At 36.4% G+C, this 23,733-nt stretch overlaps 1 protein-coding gene across 1 annotated transcript in view; it reads left to right on the top strand.

The window, feature by feature from the left end:
- Positions 1-23,733, top strand: part of ANO3 (anoctamin 3) — a 124,298-nt gene that overhangs the window by 28,860 nt on the left and 71,705 nt on the right. Inside the window, exons 7-9 of the mRNA XM_089915034.1 lie at positions 8,306-8,427; positions 12,818-12,952; positions 20,682-20,778. Of these exons, the coding sequence (XP_089771160.1) occupies positions 8,306-8,427; positions 12,818-12,952; positions 20,682-20,778 (354 nt within the window). The remainder of the gene's footprint in view (positions 1-8,305; positions 8,428-12,817; positions 12,953-20,681; positions 20,779-23,733) is intronic.

Below are 23,733 nucleotides of genomic sequence, written 5' to 3'. Positions count from 1 at the left end.
CAGTTGCAAATATTTTCTCCCATTCTGAGGCCTGTCTTTTCATCTGGTTTATGGTTTCCTTTGCTGTGCAAAAGCTTTGAAGTTTACTTAGGTCCCATTTGTTTAATTTTGTTTTTATTTCCATTTCTCTAGGAGGTGGGTCAAAAAGGATCTTGCTGTGATTTATGTCATAGTGTTCTGCCCATGTTTTCCTCTAAGAGTTTAACAGTTTCTGGCCTTACATTTAGGTCTTTAATCCATTTTGAGTTTATTTTTGTGTATGGTGTTAGGGAGTGTTCTAATCTCATATTTTTACATGTACCTGTACAGTTTTCCCAGCACCACTTATTGAAGAGGCTGTCCTTTCTCCACTGTACATTCCTGCCTCCTTTATCAAAGATAAGGTGACCATATGTGTGTGGGTTTGTCTCTAGGCTTTCTATCCTGTTCCTTTAATCTATTTTCTGTTTTTGTGCCAGTACCATACTGTCTTGATTACTGTAGCTTTGTAGTATAGTCTGAAGTCAGGGAGCCTGATTCCTCCAGCTCCGTTTTTCGTTCTCAAGAATGCTTTGGCTATTCGGGGTCTTTTGTGTTTCCATACAAATTGTGAAATATTTTGTTCTAGTTCTGTGAAAAATGCCAGTGGTACTTTGATAGGGATTGCATTGAATCTGTAGATTGCTTTGGGTAGTAGAGTCATTTTCACAATGTTGATTCTTCCAATCCAAGAACATGGTACATCTCTCCATCTATTTGTATCATCTTTAATTTCTTTCATCAGTGTCTTATAATTTTCTGCATACAGGTCTTTTGTCTCCTTAGGTAGGTTTATTCCTAGATATTTTATTCTTTTTGTTGCAATGGTAAATGGGAGTGTTTTCTTGATTTCAATTTCAGATTTTTCATCATTAGTGTATAGGAATGCCAGAGATTTCTGTGCATTAATTTTGTATCCTGCTACTTTAGCAAATTCATTGATCAGCTCTAGTAGTTTTCTGGTAGCATCTTTAGGATTCTCTATGTATAATATCATGTCATCTGCAAACAGTGACAGCTTTACTTCTTCTTTTCCGATTTGGGTTCCTTTTATTTCCTGTTCTTCTCTGATTGCTGTGGCTAAAACTTCCAAAACTATGTTGAATAACAGTGGTGAGAGTGGGCAACCTTGTCTTCTTCCTGATCTTAATGGAAATGGTTTCAGTTTTTCACCATTGAGGACGATGTTGGCTGTGGGTTTGTCATATATGGCCTTTATTATGTTGAGGAAAGTTCCCTCTATGCCTACTTTCTGCAGGGCTTTTATCATAAATGGGTGTTGAATTTTGTCGAAAGCTTTTTCTGCATCTATTGAGATCATCATATGGTTTTTCTCCTTCAATTTGTTAATATGGTGTATCACGTTGATTGATTTGTGTATATTGAAGAATCTTTGCATTCCTGGAATAAACCCCACTTGATCATGGTGTATGATCCTTTTAGTGTGCTGTTGGATTCTGTTTGCTAGTATTTTGTTGAGGATTTTTGCATCTATGTTCATCAGTGATATTGGCCTGTAGTTTTCTTTCTTTGTGACGTCCTTGTCTGGTTTTGGTATCAGGGTGATGGTGGCCTCGTAGAATGAGTTTGGGAGTGTTCCTCCCTCTGCTATATTTTGGAAGAGTTTGAGAATCATAGGTATTAGCTCTTCTCTAAATGTTTGATAGAATTTGCCTGTGAAGCCAACTGGTCCTGGGCTTTTGTTTGTTGGAAGATTTTGAATCACAGTTTCAATTTCAGTGCTTGTGATTGGTCTGTTCATATTTTCTGTTTCTTCCTGATTCAGTCTTGGCAGGTTGTGCATATCTAAGAATTTCTCCATTTCTTCCAAGTTGTCCATTTCATTTGCATAGAGTTGATTGTAGTAATCTCTCATGATCTTTTGTATTTCTGCAGTGTCAGTTGTTACTTCTCCTTTTTCATTTCTAATTCTATTGATTTGAGTCTTCTCCCTTTTTTTCTTGGTGAGCCTGGCTAGTGGTTTATCAATTTTGTTTATCTTCTCAAAGAACCAGCTTTTAGTTTTATTGATCTTTGCTATCGTTTCCTTCATTGCTTTTTCATTTATTTCTGATCTGATCTTTATGATTTCTTTCTTTCTGCTACCTTTGGGGTTTTTTTGTGCTTCTTTCTTTAATTGCTCTAGGTGCAAGTTTAGGTTGTTTATTCGAGATGTTTCCTGTTTCTTAAGGTGGGCTTGTATTGCTATAAACTTCCCCCTTAGAACTGCTTTTGCTGCATCCCATAGGTTTTGGGTCGTCGTGTCTCCATTGTCATTTGTTTCTAGGTATTTTTTTATTTCCTCTTTGATTTCTTCAGTGATCACTTCATTATTAAGTAGTGTATTGTTTAGCCTCCATGTGTTTGTATTTTTTACAGATCTTTTCCTGTAATTGATATCTAGTCTCATAGCGTTGTGGTCGGAAAAGATACTTGATACAATTTCAAGTTTCTTAAATTTACCAAGGCTTGATTTGTGACCCAAGATATGATCTATCCTGGAGGATGTTCCATGAGCACTTGAGAAGAACGTGTATTCTGTTGTTTTCGGATGGAATGTCTGATAAATATCAATTAAGTCCATCTTGTTTAATGTATCATTTAAAGCTTGTGTTTCCTTATTTATTTTCATTTTGGATGATCTGTCCACTGGTGAAAGTGGGGTGCTAAAGTCCCCTACTATGAATGTATTACTGTTGAATTCCCCTTTTATGGCTGTTAGTATTTGCCTTATGTATTGAGGTGCTCCTATGTTGGGTGCATAAATATTTACAATTGTTATATCTTCTTCTTGGATCGATCCCTTGATCATTATGTAGTGTCCTTCTTTGTCTCTTCTAACAGTCTTTATTTTAAGGTCTATTTTGTCTGATATGAGAATTGCTACTCCAGCTTTCTTTTGGTTTCCATTTGCATGGAATATCTTTTTCCATCCCCTTACTTTCAGTCTGTATGTGTCTCTAGGTCTGAAGTGGGTCTCTTGTAGGCAGCATATATATGGGTCTTGTTTTTGTATCCATTCAGCCAGTCTGTGCCTTTTGGTGGGAGCATTTAATCCATTTACATTTAAGGTAATTATCAATATGTATGTTCCTATTACCATTTTCTTAATTGTTTTGGGTTTGTTATTGTAGGTCTTTTCCTTCTCTTGTGTCTCTTGCCTAGAGAAGTTCCTTTGGCATTTGTTGTAAAGCTGGTTTGGTGGTGCTGAACTCTCTCAGCTCTTGCTTGTCTGTAAAGGTTTTAATTTCTCCATCAAATCTGAATGAGATCCTTGCTGGGTAGAGTAATCTTGGTTGTAGGTTTTTCTCCTTCATCACTTTAAATATGTCCTGCCAGTCCCTTCTGGCTTGCAGAGTTTCTGCTGAAAGATCAGCTGTTAACCTTATGGGGATTCCCTTGTGTGTTATTTGTTGTTTTTCCCTTGCTGCTTTTAATATGTTTTCTTTGTATTTAATTTTTGACAGTTTGATCAATATGTGTCTTGGTGTATTTCTCCTTGGATTTATCCTGTATGGGACTCTCTGTGCTTCCTGGACTTGATTAACTATTTCCTTTCCCATATTAGGGAAGTTTTCAACTATAATCTCTTCAAATATTTTTTCAGTCCCTTTCTTTTTCTCTTCTTCTTCTGGAACCCCTATAATTCAAATGTTGGTGTGTTTAATGTTGTCCCAGAGGTCTCTGAGACTGTCCTCAGTTCTTTTCATTCTTTTTTCTTTATTCTGCTCTGCAGTAGTTATTTCCAGTATTTTACCTTCCAGGTCACTTATCTGTTCTTCTGCCTCAGTTATTCTGCTATTGATCCCATCTAGAGTACTTTTAATTTCATTTATTGTGTTGTTCATCATTGCTTGTTTCATCTTTAGTTCTTCTAGGTCCTTGTTAAATGTTTCTTGCATTTTCTCTATTCTATTTCCAAGATTTTGGACCATCTTTACTATCATTATTCTGAATTCTTTTTCAGGTAGACTACCTATTTCCTCTTCATTTGTTAGGTCTGGTGGGTTTTTATCTTGCTCCTTCATCTGCTGTGTGTTTTTCTGTCTTCTCATTTTGCTTATCTTACTGTGTTTGGGGTCTCCTTTTTGCAGGCTGCAGGTTTGTAGTTCCCGTTGTTTTTGGTGTCTGTCCCCAGTTTAAAGTTCGTTCAGTGGGTTGTGTAGGCTTCCTGGTGGAGGGGACTAGTGCCTGTGTTCTGGTGGATGAGGCTGGATCTTGTCTCTCTGGTGGGCAGGTCCACGTCTGGTGGTGTGTTTTGGGGTGTCTGTGGACTTATTATGATTTTAGGCAGCCTCTCTGCTGATGGGTGGGCTTGATTTCCTGTCTTGCTAGTTGTTTGGCATAGGGTGTCCAGCATTGTAGCTTGCTGATCGTTGAGTGAAGGTGTGTGCTGGTGTTGAGATGGAGATCTCTGGGAGGTTTTCGCCGTTTGATACTATGTGGAGCCGGGAGGTCTCTTTTGGACCAGTGTACTGAAGTTGGCTCTCCCACCTCAGAGGCACAGCACTGACTCCTGGCTGTAGCACCAAGAGCCTTTCATCCACATGGCTCAGAATTAAAGGGAGAAAAAGTAGAAAGCAAGAAAGAAAGAGAGAGAGAGAGAGAGAGAGAGAGAGAGAGAGAGAAGAAGGAAGGAAGGAAGAAGATAAAATAAAATAAAGTAAGATAAAATAAAGTTATTAAAATAAAAAATAATTATTAAGAAAAAAATATTTTTTTAAGTAAAAAAAAACAAAAAACGGATGGATAGAACCCTAGGACAAATGGTGAAAGCAAAGCTATACAGACAAAATCTCACACAGAAGCATACACATGCACACTCACAAAAAGAGGAAAAGGGGAAAAAGTCATAAATCTTGCTCTCAAAGTCCACCTCCTCAATTTGGGATGGTTCATTGTCTATTCATGTATTCCACAGATGCAGGGTACATCAAGTTGATTGTGGAGCTTTAATCCGCTGCTTCTGAGGCTGCTGGGAGAGATTTCCCTTTCTCTTCTTTGTTAGCACAGCTCCCAGGGCTCAGCTTTGGATTTGGCCCCGCCTCTGCGTGTAGGTTGCCAGAGGGCGTCTGTTCTTTGCTCAGACAGGATGGGGTTAAAGGATCAGCTGACTCCTATATTCTTTTTAAGGCAGTTATATATTTCAAAATAAGAACAGGGTCTTTAGAGGTTTAATGTGTGTGTTTTCAAAGCCCATCAGTCTTCAGGCTAAGAACTCATAGGACATAACCCTTATACCTGAGGAATTCACAGTCTAGTATAACTCATAAAGATAAAATGTATTGAGCACTTCCTGTCTGGTACTGAGCTAAACGTTTCATATGGACTATCTCATTTAACCTTTGCAACAACCCTTTGAGATAGGCAATAATATTAACTCTGTTTTATAGATAGATAATTGAGGCAGAGAAAGGTTAAGTATTAAAGGCACAGTTTTGAGCCCAGGAAGCCAGACCCCAATGCTTCTATTCATTATGGCATACCTACTTATATTAGGAATAGAAATAATGATAACAGATAATGTGTTAGAGTGTTTCGTGCAACAGGTCCCGTGCATGGGTTTTCCCACTCATCTGACAATAACTTTGGAGGGGAGATATTATTATTTTTCCATTGCAGAGATGCAGAAGCAAGGCGCAGAGAAATTAAACACCATGTCAAATACGACCTAGTCAGTAAGTGGTAAACTGTTCAGTGGCAAACCTGAGTCCCTGGGAGAGCTTCTGTAGCACAGGAAGGTTTGTTTTGTTCTCTAAGTAATTTTGTTTACCTAACTAGCCTGTGTTCTGACAGTTTATTTGATAGTTTCTTGTGTGAAATTTGGAAACTATTGGGAATAGGTTGTAAATAATAGTCATTTTCCCATTTATTCTTATAATTTGGTAGAAGTACTAGTATATGGTATACATACACAAAACGACTGGAAAACAATATTGATGAAATACAAGTAACGAAAACAAAGCAGCAAGTCAATAAAATGGACTCAGGAATTTTCTATCAATTTTAAAGACTACTACTTGAAGAAAGAAAAACAAGACTTATTTAGAGGAAAATGGAGTCAGTGGCACTGACTATAATTTGAATAAGGACAGTCACAGTTTAGACCTCCTTCTTCCTTAATGCAGGAGTATTATTAGTATCGGTCTCACACTTTGCACCCACAGCTGAGATTTATTTTTTACTTACAAAAGGACAGTAGCTAGAGGGAAGAAAGAGACATGTCCAGTGAAATTTGGCATGACAAAGAAGAAAGAAAGGGAAGAAGGAGAATATATATATGAGAAAGAGTTTGCCTAAAATATTGATGGAATTGATAATCCCATCAATTATGAATAGTGGAGACAGTAGAAAAGTGTGTCAGTTGGAGGAAGGGGCCGATCATGGAGGTGGTGGGGATCACTGAGTGTACATAGTCCTCTGCAAAGGGATGAGAATGCATGGGTGGGCAAGAGTCAGAGCATTATGGTTGATTGAGGTTACTGAGCCAAGTCAGAACAATGAGGTACTACGGATCTAAAGCTTAGTGCCTAAAACCCAGGAAATGCCTATGTCTGACCACTGAGGCTGGGAAGGAAAGTCATGTATTTTAGGATTATCAGAAATACATGAAAGAAACCTGAGATTTTGGTTCACCTTCCCTTACCTTCCCAATCTCAGGGCAGGCTACCTTAACAAGTCAGTCCAGTTTCACAAGCAAACAAACTTTTCTCAAGTGGATGTCTTAGAATCTTGATCTTTACTTTCATCTCCTTAGCTTCCAATCGTTAGGTTTTAAACACTTTGGGCTCCCTTAGGGAAGACTGCTCTTCCACCCTTACCTAATTAATTTATCTATTTTCTTAGAAAGCCAGAGGCAAAGTCCATATGTGTCTCTCATTTCAGCCTTGAGGCACCTACAGACCATGATTCAAGGTGCCATCTTTCTTCATAGGAACTCACAGCCCTGGTTGTCTGGAACCATTCAAATGACAGTTTTGCACTGTTCAATGGCCACAATATAGCAAACACCTAAAATTAACTGACATTATTTTTTTTTTATTTTATTTTTTTTTGCGGTACGCGGGCCTCTCACTGTTGTGGTCTCTCCCGTTGCGGAGCACAGGCTCCGGACGCGCAGGCTCAGCGGCCATGGCTCACGGGCCCAGCCGCTCCGCGGCATGTGGGATCCTCCCGGACCGGACCGCGAACCTGTGTTCCCTGCATCGGCAGGCGGACTCTCAACCACTGTGCCACCAGGGAAGCCCGACTGACATTATTTTTATACTTCTTATGTGGCTGGCACTTTATAGCTATTCTCCAAACGGGCCCTCACAAGATCCCTCTGTATTGGTATCATTAATACTTATTCTTATCCTCATCATTTAGCTGAGGTAACTGAGGCATAATTCCACTTGTTTTAAATTTTCATCAAACATTTCATAAAAGTAGAATCACATATTAGAGTGAGCAGAGGGACTTTGTAAAATCCTGTGTCCTAAGTTTTGATTCAGAAAATAAAGTCACTATATCTATTATCATTTTTTTAAATTATAAAAGCAGAGCAGTTCAGCCTTCAGGGAACACGTTCCTCTAATAGGCATATATATTCTATGTTTCTGAAATTGCAACCCATATGACAGATTTTTGAGGGGGGTATAAAGAATTGGAAAACATGCTTCCATTTTTGGAATATCTAACCAGAAGTAAATTTTACAGATTTCAAAACATGAATAACACTGGAGACAGGCCTCTTATACTTAAAATTTTTTTTATTGAAATATAGTTGGTTTACAATATTATGTCAGTTTCATGTGGACAGCATAGTGATTCTTTGGGGGGGGTGTCTATATTTGCTGAATGAACATTGACTCTTTCCCTTAGCTTCTATAAATGAAATAAATATTTTCTGGTACTGGATCAATTCTCAAAGCAGAATAATGCTCAATTTCTGAACTAAAGATTACAACAATTTCTCTCAATGATGATGAAGATATTGTGTTTATTACAAGACCTTGGGTTCCAAACAATGAAGCCTAAAGCTTACTTTAAGTGAAAGGGATGTCATTGGTTTAAAAAAGGGATTTAAGAAAGAATTTTTAAGGAGCTATCAGAGTATTTTCAATGAAATATAGATATATAAATGCATTTACTACATCACTTCAGTGATGGACTTACGTTTATAATTTCTGAAGCTTTCAGTAAGTTATTAAATTATTCCCTAAGGAAAAAAAGCAAAAACAATTCCTATTAGTTCAAATTTCACTAAAAGAATAAATATCAATTCATCTTATTTTATTTGTTTCAGGGCGCCTACAAGAGTAACCAGCCCATCAAAACCCATGGACCTCAGAATAACAGACATCTATTATATGAGCGCTGGGCACGCTGGGGAATGTGGTACAAGCATCAGCCCCTGGATTTAATCAGGTACTGGATTGATAACGGAAGACATATTATGCTATTTTGTTATCCTTTTCTTATTATTTTATTTACCCACCAAATCATCTGTATTAGTTAGGGTGTGATTAAGAAAAAAGAAGCCACTGTACGTCTTTTCAATGAAAGGAACTTAATTTAGGGAATCAGTAGCACAGGGGATGGGAAAGCTGAGAAATAAACAGAAATGTGAGGCAACCAGTGATTAACAACAGCAGAAAATTGCTAACAACCCTTAAAGCTGGAGGGAAAATGAGATGATGTATATTTCAGAGCTTACTACCTGAGCCGTTGGGCAAGAGCTATGCCATCCACGAGTAGGACTACCTGCAGGAAAGTGAAGCGTTGAGAGTCGAGCCACAGAGAATTATGGAGCCATAACAAATTATGGCTGCTCTGGAGACAGCCCTGAGTACAGCCAGGAGAGGAGAAAAGATATGGGCTCTTCCCTTCCGTCCACCTTTGAGACTTCCAGTACCTCCTAGTGTAACTTACCAGCAGCAATTTACAAGTGAATCTATATAATCTACTTTCCCGTGAGAACAAATCCAAAGCGGAAAAGGCAGAAAATGGATCTAAGAGCAAAGAGAAAAATGGCCAACATAGCATCTATGCATGTATTTATCCTTCAACAAATACTTAGTGTCTATTCTATTCCAGGAGGTATATCCTAGTAAATAACTGCTCTCAACTTGAATTAGCCTTGAAATAGTGTTATATTCATGATTTATTTTATTTTGATGGAGAATAATTTGTTCTTATTTTTAAAAATCAGGAAATATATATTAAAAAGGACTTAAGTCCCCAGATAACTAGAAATATTTATAAAGTAAAATAAAAAAGAGCATTCATATTATAAGGTTATATATGTTGATATTTTGAGCTGTTTATGAAATATAAATATCAAGAATAACTCATAACTATATCAATCATTTTCCCAACAGGAAACTGATAGAACTGATAGAATAGAAGGGGTATTTGAAGAGAATTTAATATGCAGAAGTATAAATAGAATCAAGGGAGCCAACAGATGATAATGAAGCTTCCAGGGACTGGCAAAAGCTGGAAGCTGTTATCAGACCTAGACTTGAAGGGACAAAGGGAGAGAGCAGTTGGCAGAACTTGTTAAAAGCTATAATCATAGAAGAAGAAAGTCAGAGTAATAAAAAATACCCCACATCTCTTATCCCTCCTTGTGATCTCCTGCTGGTACCTTCAGTTGGCCAATGAGCCTATCAGGAAGCAAGAAGAAGGAAGAAACATAGGTGATACTATGCAGAGAGGTGAGACTCCTGGGCACATAGCAGGAAGGAAAAAGGTAGAATGTGGAATGGATGTACAAAGCATACTATCCAACACCAAACCATTTTTACCTCAAACATTAAGTACTTGGGTATATCCAAAATCAAGATGCTTTGATTCTAATTCAATCACGACAAATTATCAGAGTCTTATTTATGCAGGTTAAAGAATAATTGTTTTAGAGATACATGAATACAGTGAGATGTGCTAACTCACAAAACCATATTTAATAGGAATTAAAGTGAAGTTGGGATTTTCAAGCAAGCATTTCAGTGTCAACAGTTCTCCTATCTATAGGAGACATTGCTATTGCTGCCTCAGGTAATTTCACCAAGCAACCTTTATTTTCAATAAATAGGGTGATTCAGCTACTATTACCAATTCTCTAGGTGTTGATTCAGAAGGGAAATTTTGCTTATGAAAATCATGTATTTTGTGTTCAAGTGGCTAAGGGGAGAGATGTGATGAGGGACCCACCCAAGATGAAGGCCGTAAAAGAGTATAGATGGCATTTCAACAGGTGCCTGCTCTCTAGGAACTTTCTTGTTAACAAAGTTGAGATGGCGATGAAGCATTCAGATTAAACTATACAATCTTGTACATAGCATTTTGTACAAGACCCAGTTTTCTACAATGAGTAGGAAGATTGCCTTAAAATCTGTGACTTTTTAATTATTTGGAGTTACATTGTTCTTAAAACTATACAATTTTGAGGACGTGAGCCTCTTATTGTGTGGCTTCCTGTCCATAGTGAGAGAAAGAGGGTGTCCTGGAATCAGAGTTTTTTTAATATACTTGTGTCACAGATGATGGACACCCACAGGCAAGGCCTGTATTCTCTCCTGCTGAAAAAGGCAGTTCAGTAACAGTGGATGAAAAGTGAGGGACTATCAATTCATTTTATTTTTTATAAACAACCATTCTTGAACATGTGTTTGTGTTTTGTTCTCATTTTAAGAATAGACTCAAACATTTAGTAGCCAACGCCTATCTTCGTTTCAATCTATTCTTCCATGGGAAATACTGGAATCTGGAAAGAATACATTTAAAAAATGGTCAACTACGAAACCTGCTTAACAAAATAGCTGTGTGGTTTTTTTTCAATGTTTCCCAATAGGCACCAGAAGGATTTAAATTTAAAAACTAAGTGAAATGATTCTCTCTAAAAGAGGTCAACTTAACATTTGTTTTTATAATAGAAGTTTTTTATGATAGAAGTTACTTCAGCAGTAGAATCCTATCATCAAATGAAATGTCACATAGGACACCAGTATATAAAACATGAAAGTGACGGTGGGTGAAGTGTGATGGGGTGACACCAATAGCAACCCCCTGTTCCTCCTTGCCCTGTCATCGTTTTACAGAAATTTAAGGAACACCTAGAGATCCTAAAAGATTGTGACTTCCCACGTTCTAGGTTAAGGACATTTTCATTAGCCTTCTTTGCCTGGAACTAGCTTCTTCTCATGAAACAGATCTGAAATCTGCTGTAACTTAGGTAATTATACTCCTGTCAAATAACATTATTGCCCCTCTTAACCTTCAACAATGTATGATTTAAAATCTTGGTATAATGCTTTCCATATAAGGGGGTCTGTCTGTGCAGTCCTTTATAGTCATCGTTATAAAAATGTTAGTAATATGTGCCCAAACCCTACTCCACCCCACAGAAGAACACTTGTTGAAAGGAACAAGTGGCTATATTGGAATAACTGTTAATATTATAAGCTTCGTCTCAGAGTAGAACACTGTCAGTATATAAGAAATGAATAGAGTATTGATCTGTCTCCTAGGAGAAATAAATGAAAAAACAAAAAAATTAGGTAAATGATGCTCAGTGGAGGACAGCTCCATGTCTACGCTTGGTAGAATACGCACAAATTTTAGTTGGCACAAGACAGAGAATGGAGTAGAAAGAATGATTTTCAGAGAGAGAAGTCTTGTTAAGGAAAAACAAACAACAAGAGAATTTTCTTCCCAGCAAGAATTTTTGCACAGAGAGGTATTCCCAAATGAACTGTAAAACACCAATCTTTAAAACTAGTGCTGGGACAAACACCAGTACAGAATTCAAGATATTATTATTTTTTTCCAGAGCTGTATAAACTGTGACAGTTACTATTGGCAGTAGATTCGGTGAAGAAAGAACAACTGAGTGGTCATCAGAACTGCCTTATTCATCTGCTACTTCCATATAAATTATGCTAATAAGCTGAAGGGAAATAAAATGCATTCATTCCCTTCACTTCTTTCAATAAAACACTTCCTGTGGTGGGTGCTAATGAGACAGGACACAGGTCCACTTTCAAGCAGCTTGCATTCTGATGGGGAGGGAGAGGAATAGGGGAGTGACAGGTAATTGTCATAAAGTTTTACAAGTTTAAGACACTGAAACACGGGTGAAGGGAATGTGATAGCAAGAGCAGGGACGTCTAACCCAGGTTTGAAGTGAAATCAGGGCAGGCTTCCCAGGAGAAGTGATATAAAGTACAGGATAAGTACAAGCCAGACAGGAGAAGAGGGTGAAATGTATTATTCCAAAGTAAGGGAACAGCATAAACCAAGGAAGGAATCATGTGCTCCAGGAACAGCAGAGTTGAACTTTGTTGAGGAAGATGTGTGACACAGTTGTGCAGATTGTGTCTGGCATAAAGGAGTCGGGCCAAGGGTGCAGACAGAGACAGAAATCAAGTCTGCTTTCAGCAACTACCTAGAGGGAGATGTTTTTCTGATTTACGCCAAAGCAATATGGTTTAGCACAGCTTTGTGTAAGGAAAACAAAAAGGGATTCTACTAGGAGGATGAAGAAAAGCAAGACCTGGCTTATAAAAAGAAAGAAATAAACATACTCCGATAATAAATAAAATAAAATGACTCCTATAATGACAATGTTTAATGATAAACAATATCACCATTATTGGATTCATTAATGAGCGAGACTATTAAGACACCCCAGATGGAGCACAGGAGGAACTGAGCCAGTATAGTCAATTGTCCATCTGAAATTGACTAGGTGCGACATCGCTATTTGTAGTGTCACTTACGTTGCCTTAAGCTAAGGATTTGCTTTCTCATGCAGGCTATACTTTGGTGAGAAGATTGGGCTATACTTTGCTTGGCTGGGGTGGTATACTGGAATGCTGATTCCTGCAGCTATTGTTGGCTTGTGTGTTTTCTTCTATGGAATATTAACAATGAATGCAAGTCAAGTAAGGTAAGCTATCAACAGACTTATTAAAAAAAATTTGGCCTTTCTTCTGATTGGATGAAAGCTTTATAGTAATGCTGACTATAAAAGCGAGTTATGGTACTAAATTTATTTGCTTGTTTTTGTTTTTGCAGGGGAGAAGCACTATAAAAAGGTCATTTCTATATTTTTATATGCAAAGTCTCTTGGATAAATTCTAAGACTGTTTCTCTTTATGCCAAATGTCTCTTTCTAGTATATCCCACATAATCAATAATTCAGCAATGCAATAGACAGTTCTATATAATTTAAATTTGCATAGTATTTTGTAGTCTTGAATGCTTTCTTAATACATTAATTCAAATAAATATAATAGCTACAGTTCTTTAAACACTTAAGATATACAAAGACTGTCCAGATATATTGTTTCATTTTATGCAACTTTCATTACCACCTTTGGAGATGAGCATTCCTTTTAGCAGATGAGGGAACCTTACATAGTTAAAGATGTCTAAACAAAATATTCATACCATATAAATACTACCCTAAGTAGTCTCCTCTCATGAGAACATAAAATCACTTTCTACTTTCTTCTTACTCTCTATGAGAATAGATTTATGAAAGATTTTAGCATCAACTTAAGATATCAAAATGGTAGTAAAATAAGATTTGAGAAACATCAAACATTTATCAGAATGGTGATTTTTCTGTTAAAGTTTAAATGACTCAAGATTTGGATATATGAACAAAACATTATTATTCAGCAGAGGTAAAAGTCACATTAAAGAATTAAATGAGTTAAAGAATTAATTAAAGAATCCTCTTAACAGCATGTTCTATTTACTACACCACAAGGATTTCATCAAGTTCAACCTTGTATGATGCAATTCAAACTATGAAAAAGTACTTTTCCCCTCCTTAAAAAAAAGCTCAGTACTTTTTTTCCCTTCTGGCCCATCTTTTAACCATGGCCTTGCTACTGGGTAGTAATCATGACAGTTAATGGGACCATAAAATGCATTTCCTTGAATATTCTTTATCTATGTGCACATGTATTTGTATAACAATTTTGCCTAAAAGCAAAATATTTTCATTGTCCCAGGGTTGAATCCTATTCCATAACCAAATTCCTTGATTTGGTATCTCAGAATCCCCTTGTTCTTCCTGAAGGCCAAATGGTAATTAGCATGAAAACAAAGAAACACCTACTGTTCAAAAGCATTTCACCTAGTGACAAGTTTATTTCAGAGTTTTGCAAACTCACTACCACTCTGGAAGGCAGCATCTTCCTGGACAAACATGTGCCCACTGGAAATATTCATCCCCCTTTAGGCATTTCTTTATATGATGTTGAATCAGTAACCTCTGAAGCTGAGAAGTGAGATTGTAATTTGGAGTTATAGTGTCTTGAAAATAAAAATACTATATATATATATTTTTTTACTACTTCTCTATTCTCTATGAGTTTGGCTATTTTTTTCTTTCTTTCTTTTTTAAGAGTTCACATATAAAGTGATACCATACAGTATTTTTCTTTTCTATCTGGCTTATCTCACTTAGTGTAATACCCTCAAAGCCCATGTTGTCACAAGGTGCAAGATTTCCTTCTTTCGCATGGCTGGATACTCTTCTATTTTGTGTGTGTGCATGTGTGTGTGTGTGTGTGTGTGTGTGTGTGTGTGTATCTCAAATCTTCTTTATCCATTCCTCTGCTGATGGACACAAGTTGTTTACTTATCTTGACTATTGTGAGTCATGGGAGTGCATATACCTCTTCAAGATCCTGTTTTCATTTCCTTTGGATATATACCCAGAAGTGGAATTGATTGATTATATGGTAGTTCTATTTTTAATTTTTTAAGGAACTTCCATATTGTTTTCCATAGTAGCTGTACCAACTTACATTTCCATCAACTGTGCACAAGGGTTCACTTTTCTCCACATCCTCACCAACATTTGGGGTGTTTTGTTTTTTGTTGTTGTTGTTTTTGGCAGTAGAAGCGTGGAGTCCTAACCACTGAACTGCCAGGGAATTTACTATTTCTTGTCTTTTGGATAATAGCCACCCTAACAGGTATGAGGTAATATATCATTGTGGTTTTGATTTACATTTCCCTGGTGATTAGTGATGTTGATAACTTTTTTATGTACCTGTTGATTTATGTATCTTCTTTGAAAGAATGTCTATTCAGTTTCTCTGCCTATTTTTTAATCAGATTTTTTTGGTTGCTATTGAGTTGTATGAGTTCTTTATATATTTTAGATGTTAACACTGTATCAGATATATGATTTGCAAATATTTTCTCCCATTTGGTAGATTCCCTTTTTTAAAATATTTATTTATTTATTATTTGGCTGTGTCAGGTCTTAGTTGCGGCACACGGGACCTTTTAGTTGTGGCATGTGAACTCTTAGTTGTGGCATGTGGAATCTAGTTCCCTGACCAGGGATTGAACCTGGGCCCCCTGCATTGGGAGCTCGGAGTCTTAGCCACTGGACCACCAGGGAAGTCCCCTGGTAGATTGCCTTTTAATTTTGTTGATAGCTTCCTTCGCTGTGCAGAAGCTTTGTAGTTTGATATAGTCACTCTTAATTATTTTTGCTTTTGTTGCCTTTACTTTTGGTGTCAAATCCTAAAAATCATTGCCAAGATTGATTTCGTAGTTTACAGTTTTACAGTTTCAGGTTTTAAATTTACATCTTCAATCTATTTTGGGTTAATTTTTGTGTATGGTGGAAGATACATAGGTTCATTCTTTTACATGTGGATATCCAGTTTTCCCACCACCATTTATTGAAGAGACTATCCTTTCCCCATTGAGTATACTTGGCTTTTTGTCGAAAATTGACCATACATACATGGGCTTATTTATGGTTTCTCTGTTCTGTTCCATTGATCTATGTACCTGTTTTTATGCCAATATGTACTCTTTTGATTACTATAGCTTTATAATATTGTTTGAAATCATGGCGTGTGATGCCTCCAGCTTTGTTCTTTCTCAAGATTGCTTTGGCTATTTGGGATTTTTGTGGTTTCATAAAAATGTTAAGATAGGTTTTTCTATTTCTGTGAAAATACCATTGAAATTCTGATAGAGATTGCATTTAATCTGTAGATCTTTTGGGGTAGTACAGACATTTCAAAGTGTGAAATTTTCTAATCCATGAGCACAGAATATCTTTCCATTTATTTTTGTCTTCTTCAATTTCTTTTGCAAACGTCTTATAGTTTTCAATGTATAGACCTTTCACCACCTTGGCTAAATTTAATCCTAAATATTTTATTCTTTTTGATGTCATTGTAAATGGTATTGTTTTCTTAATTTCTCTTTTTGATAGCTTTTTGTTAGTATATAGAAACACAACTGATATTTGTATACTGACTTTTTTATCCTGCAACTTTACTGAATTCATGTGTTAGTTATAGAGTTTTTTGATAGTCTTTAGGGTTTTAGAAAAAAATGGTCTTTTAAAATGAATTGATAAAAGCAGAAAATGATTTTTAGGCAGTTAGCTACTGTTCAAATTGGTTCCATGGAGAACATATTCACAAAGTTTTCCCATGTGGTGTAGACTTCCTCCTCCAGGCTTACAAAGCTGAAAATGAACAAAAGGCAATGAAAGGAATAGATTTTCTGTTCCTATTGATTTACGTGCCAATGAAGTAAATTAGGCTTCTTTTGTATGAGATAAGTATTCTTTAACCTTTAGCACAAGGAGTGTTTTAAAAGGCTCTAGCAAACTCTTTTCTTCTGTGCTTTGTGGTATTATATTACTGCTACTTCTGTCACACTGTAATTAAGATCCTGTCAGACTTTCTATTCTAAACTAAGATAAGCATCACTGAATATCTTGACTTTCAAAATTTCATGGGACTGAATTTTTCCATTCAAGGTGTCAGACATGGTTAAGTCTTAGGTGTTATCATGGCGAGTGAGTGGAGGACATAGGGCTTTTATTTTGAGTTGCTTTGTTTTAAGCTCTTTTATTGTTTATTGCAAGGTAACAAAATGTTGAAAAGCTGAAGATTGGGTTGTATTATGTTTCTACCAGCTATGTTCACGTGAATTAATGTCATATTTCTTACCTGCTCTGCATTTAATTGTAGAATTACATGAAAATCATGTTATAGATTATTTATTGTATGTATCTGTGAATGTATATATGTATGTATATATTTACATGCACATTGGTCTTATACAATCAAAGGTGGTCAGTTTTGTGCCATGTAGAGCATATATCATAGCAATATAAAAATGAATAAGCAGGTAGATATGGTCCCTGCTTCTCAGGCTTTGGGTTTCAGGTCTGGGACAAAGGGCAGAAACAACTCTCCGGCCCATTCTTGCCTCTTTGGCATGAGAACTCTGTATTTGGTCCTCAGTACTGACCAGCTTTTCAAAAGCTGTTACGTCCTAAAGGGCCTCTCAGATCCTCTCCTGACAACATCCTTAGCAATAAGGTCTTCTTCCATTTATCAAGTGCCTATGATGTGCCAGGCACATTATCAATATTCATTACATAATATCCCAGTTGCATATTATCTCCAACTGGAGATGAAGAAATTGATCCTCAGAGAGGCAGGTGACTTAGGGGGAAATATCTAGTAAGTTTAAACCTATATCTGATTTTTTTTTAATTGTGATAAGAACACTTAACATGAGATCTACCCCCTTCACAAATTTTTAAGTGCACTACAGTATTGTTAACTACAGGCACGATGTTGTTTGTACAGCACGTCTCTAGAACTTACTCATCTTACATAATTGACACTTTATACCCATTGAACAGCAACTCTCCATTTCCCTCTCCCTTACCCCCTAGGAACCACCATTCTACTCTGTTTCTATGAGTGTGTTTTTTTAAGATACCTAATATAAGTGGAATTATGCAGTATTTGTTCTGTGCTGGCTTATTTCACTTAACATAATGTCCTCCAGGTTCATCCATATTGTTGCATATGGCAGAATTTCCTTCTTTTCTTAAGGCTGCATAATATTCTATTGTATGTCAATTCCACCATTTTTTTATCTGTCCATCTGTGGATGGACATTTGGGTTATTTCCATATTTTGGCTATTGTGAATAATGTGGCAGTGAACAAGGGAGTGTACATATCTCTTTAAATTCTGATTTCTGTTCCTTTAGATATATACCCAGAGGTGGGATTGCCGGGTTAAATGGTAGTTATGTTTTTAAGTTTTTGAGGAACCTCTGTATTGTTTTTCATAGTGGCGGTACCAATTTATAGTCCCACCAACGATATTCAAGTGTTCTAAATATTCCACATCCTTGCCAACACTTGCTACTTCTATTTTGTTTGTTTTGTTTGATAATAACAATCACAACAGGTATGAGGTAATACCTTGTGATTTGATTTGCTTTTCCCTGATGATTATATCTGATTGTAAAATCCATGCTTTACTCATGCTTCCGTACTGCCTTCCTTTAAACCTACTTTCATATTACCACATTTACCCAAAATGGACATCACCAAGTGTCTTATTCTGTGCTTTGTCAGGTTAACGGGATTACAGGAAGCATCAAGACCCTAGAGCAGGTCCAGGCATCCATCCCCAAATGGACAAATTGCTCCCTCCTCCCATATCTTAAATGGGTTGTAATTATCATTCCTTCCAATCAGCCCTTGATGTGTATATCTAACAACAGATATAAGACAAAAGAAAGCCGCACTTCAAGCAGTGGTTTATATTATGAGTTTCTGCAAAAGAAATTAAGAAACACTCAAGTTGGGCACTCTCCCTCCATCTAGTGGTTGAGTAAAGTCAAAGAACTTTGTGATTTCATCTCAAATTCCATATTTTAGGCTAAAAAATACATTACCAAAATTGTTTAATATTTTTTATGTTACCTATCAAGTTGAACTTTGGACAACTTATAGAAAATGAGTTTGATGATTCCGGAAATAAAAATAAGGCTAGTCTAATGGCTGGGATTCTAGACTGAGTGCTTTGAAACATCTGTGCTTTTGTGTGATCATTTGGAAGGTGGGAAAGATAATATAGTATTAACCAAACTTAATACCATTTTAGTATGAGATTTCAATGCAGGGCACATTATGTCATTCTCAAAACACAGCTAATTATGATAGCAAGCCTATTTTAATAAAAATTTTCTTCAGGAGGAATGTTAATTCTTATTTATACAAATTAGTAATATTACTAAGAGGAGGTATAATTGTCTCTTTGTTTTGAGTTTTTAAAATGTACGTTTTACCTGTTTCCTCCTACTTCACATAGACATTATGATTACTAGCAAGATGATGTGTGTGAAAGTGGGAGAATTATAGTATATATAAGACCTGTTACACCATCATCATTATTAATAAATTAGTTTTTGATAGGAAAGTTCCTCTTAATATGACATAAACTTATCTCTCCTTTAGATGAGTTATAGGTGATGGAGAACTGGACCTAGAATCAGGAAAACCTAAACTCAGTTCCCTAAATTACCTCTTGTTAGCTGTATGACCTTGAGCAAATCACTTAAATTAAACATCAGTTTCCTCTCAGTTTGGAGATAGTTACCATTGCAGGAGACTGAATTGAGGACTAAACATAATGGACATGGACCCACCTTTGCTTTTTGTAAAGTATTGTATTACTGTATAGCATTATTACTTACGAGTCATTTCCAGTTTGGCTTGAGATTATACACATCAGGCATTTGAAATACACATGCATTATTTTTTGCTTTGAGTGTATACATTTTGAAAACAGCAAATCTTGCTATCAACACTGCCAATTAAACTTTTAATAACAGTTGCATTTCCAGGCATATTTTAAAAGCCTTTATATTACTTTCAATATTTCCAAAGCATATTTACTTGGACAGTTTAGTTATGGTATACCTAGTGGGAAAGGGTCAGGTATGACAAGATAAAGGCACAAAACATCTTAGAAACAGGTTGCTGTGAACTCTCAGGCTGTGAGGCTTTTGAGAAATTGTCCCTATTCATGTCACAATGTCATCTATAATGTATGCTGAGATTTTTAAAAGATAGCATAGAATTTAAGAGACAAATATTATGAAGTTACATTCTAATAGAGAAGTTACATTCTAATAGAGAATCTCTAATAGAGAAGTTACATTCTAATAGAGAATATTATATATTTCAGTAAATAAAATCTATGCCATGTTATCGTGACAGTGTGTGTCACGATAAACTTCCTCAGATTTCCAATGAACATAATGCACTGATTGACTGCAGTGGGGGTTATGAAATTATGTGAATTATGGATGCTGTTCATTTTGGTGATTGTAAAGCAACGAGATCCAGGGGAAAGATCGTTAGACCTGAGAAATCAGCAGTCAGATGTGACTCCAGCTCAGCCATGTCCAAGCCTGTGAGCTTGGTTAAAACACCCTCGGTTGTTCCTCACAAGATTATCCTGCATGCCATGAAATCAGGTGTAAAAGTGTCCGTGTGACAAAGCCCCACAGGTGCCTCCCAAGTATAAAATATGGCCTATTATCATTACAATATCTTGGCAGAGATTTCTAAAACAAAGAAGCAAACAAACAACTCTGTATCACAAAAATCCTAAAAATTTGAGTTGGAGCCACTGTCTTAAGTTCTTCCTCACCTGTCCACCCCCCACCCCGCCCCGGCCCCAACTATTTCCATTTCTTCTTTTCCTCCCTGCCTTGCTGCTTCCCACAGGGTTGGCCACAGGGGCTGAGTACCTCCTAAACATGGAGGTTCATGCTTTCTTTTTCTTCTTTGATTTCTCAAGCCAAGAAATTTGCAAGGCCACTGAAGTCTTCATGTGCCCTCTCTGTGACAAGAACTGCTCACTGCAGAGACTCAATGAAAGCTGCATTTATGCCAAGGTGAGTGTGGACCCTCACGTTCCTCTCCCTGCCCTCTACTTTTTCTAGGAGGCAGGTAGTAAAAAGTCCTCCAGCAAACCGCTTTTTACCAAAGTTAAATGTTCCCAAGTGTTTCAATATCATTGATATCAATATCATTGACAACTGAGTAAAACATCACTCTGTGGCAATTACAGAAAGAGTGTATTTTATTAGAATATCTTTGTCTTCCTTTGTTTTTATAAGTGTTTATTGCCATCATAGACCTAAAACGTCCACTTGGAATGACATCTAGATTCTTTTTTGGGGGAAGATGATTATTTCCATAGGTAGTGATAAAATTTTTATCTTCCATGAAGACTCCTGAAGTTAAATTACTTCTAATTTTTCAGAGAAAATGAAATAACATACCAAAAGCTCTCAAATTGCTGCCTATTAGAATCACCTGAAGGGGGTTTTAAACTCCTGAAGCCCAAGTCACATCCCAGAGCAGTTAAATTAGAATCTTTGGATTTAGAACCTAGGCATCAGCATAACTTAAAACCTCCCAGGTGATTTCAAGGTACACACAAGTTTGAGAAATGTGTACTTGAATTTTACAGTTACTATTATTCATTTGTAAAATGGTTTTATTAAAGTATAATGAACAGATAATAAAATGTACATATTTGAAGTATATAAATGAATACATTTTGATTATATATATGCTCCTGTGAAAACATCACCACGATCAAGATAATGAACATATTCATCACCTCCAAAAGTTTCCTCACGACCTCTTGTAATCTCTGCCTCCCATCCCTCCCAAATTCCACCCCTGTGCTCAGGCAACAAACTGTTTCCTATCATTATAGATAAGTTTGTATTTTCCAGGCTGTTACGTAAATGGAATCATACGGTGTGTGATTTTTTTCTGATTTATTTCACCCAACATAATTATTTTGAGATTCATCCATGTCATAACATTTATCAGTCAATCATCTTTCTTTATTGCTGAGTAGCATTGCATTATATGGCTATATCAAAATTTGTTTATCCATCATTTATTAATGATCTTTTGGGTTGTTTTAAGTTGTTACCATTTTAAATAAAGATGCTACAAATGTCTACAAATCTTCATTTAGGCAAGTAGTGTTATTTCTCTTGGGCAAATACCTAGAACAAAATGGCTGGATTATGAGATAGAAAGACGTTTAACCTTCTAAGAAACTTCCAAACTGTTTTCCAAAGTGTCTATACCATTTTACATTTCCACCAGCAATGTATGAGAATTCCAGTTTTCTATATAGTCACTGATTCTCAGGATGGTCTGTCTTTTTAATTCTAACTATTCTAATAGATGTTTAGAGAGATCTCATTGCGGTTTAGTTACTTGAAAAAAATTTGATTCTTTTGGGTCTTGCTTTTAGGATTTGTGAGATGGGCTCACAGCAGTGCTCTTTCTAGCACTCATTTTTCCCCACAATGAAAACAAGATCTTTCTGTGTACTCTACCCAGTGCACTGTGAATAATGAGGATTTCCAGTCTGGCCGGTGGAAACAGGCACTATTCCTGACTCTGTGAGCTTCTGAAACTGTTTCCTCTAATCCTCTCAGGGGGTTCTTTCCTCAGGTAGCCTCCTCACATTAATGCTCACTGTCTGGGTTGTCGCTCTCTGCACCCTGGTGACTACACTTTCAGTGTAGTAACCTGAGGCAATCATAATGCTCACCTCACTTGTTTCCTGCCTCTTAGGGATCACTGCCTTTAATTGCCTCACATCCAATCTTGAAATCTGTTGCTTTATATATTTGTGCATTCTTTGGTTGTTTTCAGAATGGGGGTAAAATCAATCTCTGTTACTCCATCTTGTTCAGAAGTAGAGGCCTCTATACAATTAACTTTTGACAAGGGTGGATATAAAATCAAAAGCCACTCAGGATCCTACTAGGAGACCAAAACTTAGTAAAATTAGCTTCTGAATTATTTATTTTGAACGCATGGCATGGGAAAAATCTGTTTTGTTTATAATTTAATTTCTAAAATGTGCTCAGTGTTGAATTCTTTTAAATGCTCCACAAAGATGTCTTGTTTGGGGAAGCATTTTCTCAACACTTTTTGCAAAAACCAAGTGTATAGAGTCATTAGATGTAAATACGCGTGTTTTTCCCTTTGTCCATGCATTTCAAAGACATATAACAGCCCTAGGGACAGCAACAAATCCATATATACATATGTTACTTCTACTTGGACAGTTCTAATAAAACACACTGGCATTATCTGAACACTAAAGCTAAGACTCATATGTGGCAGAGTGATAAAGTGAAGAAACTGTCCAAGGAAACATTAAATCTAGGGGGCCTTTGTCATTGTACAGTATCTACATCCTTCCTTTACTCTGTAGAAATAGTATATATAGGGACAGGTATGACTCAGAAAGAATTCATTTGGTAACTATTATAAGGTAGGTGGAAAAGTTAGCTTGCAGAGGAGAATATTGCCTTATGGAACAAAACAAGACATAAAACCCACTACGGTGAAATCTTTAATGTGTCTTGTATTTGTTCCTCTGGCTAAGGTAAAATGTAGCTACTTGGTTTACACCTTAAAAATCAGAATTACTCTTCCTTCATTGAATGAAAATAAACATTCTCTTTTAAAATCAGTTTACATACTTAAACACCTAGAGGTTACTGTATGGGCAGTATCAGAAATAAGGGAAGAGATTTTTAGCAAAGAAACAAGGCCACCAATCTAGAATCATCTAGCCTACACCATCACCCAGCGACATCATCTAGGAACTGGTCAATTTCTTATAGAATCAATCACCACTTGTGACAAGTAACAGGAAATTAAACCTGTCATATTTTACTGAAATATGTGTGTGCATGTAATAATTTCCTTAATAATTTCAAGGGTGTGTTTCAGAGAAAATATGGTCCGGTCATATAATAAAAATTATATTTAAGTACATTAACATTTTCTTTGGTGACTGT

Source organism: Delphinapterus leucas, chromosome 7 (genome assembly GCF_059928025.1).
Source record: "Delphinapterus leucas isolate spDelLeu-1000000601 "Yukka" chromosome 7, BTC_Dleu_Yukka2, whole genome shotgun sequence".
Taxonomy (NCBI): Eukaryota; Metazoa; Chordata; class Mammalia; order Artiodactyla; family Monodontidae; genus Delphinapterus; species Delphinapterus leucas.
This window is presented reverse-complemented; position numbering and strand designations above follow the sequence as displayed.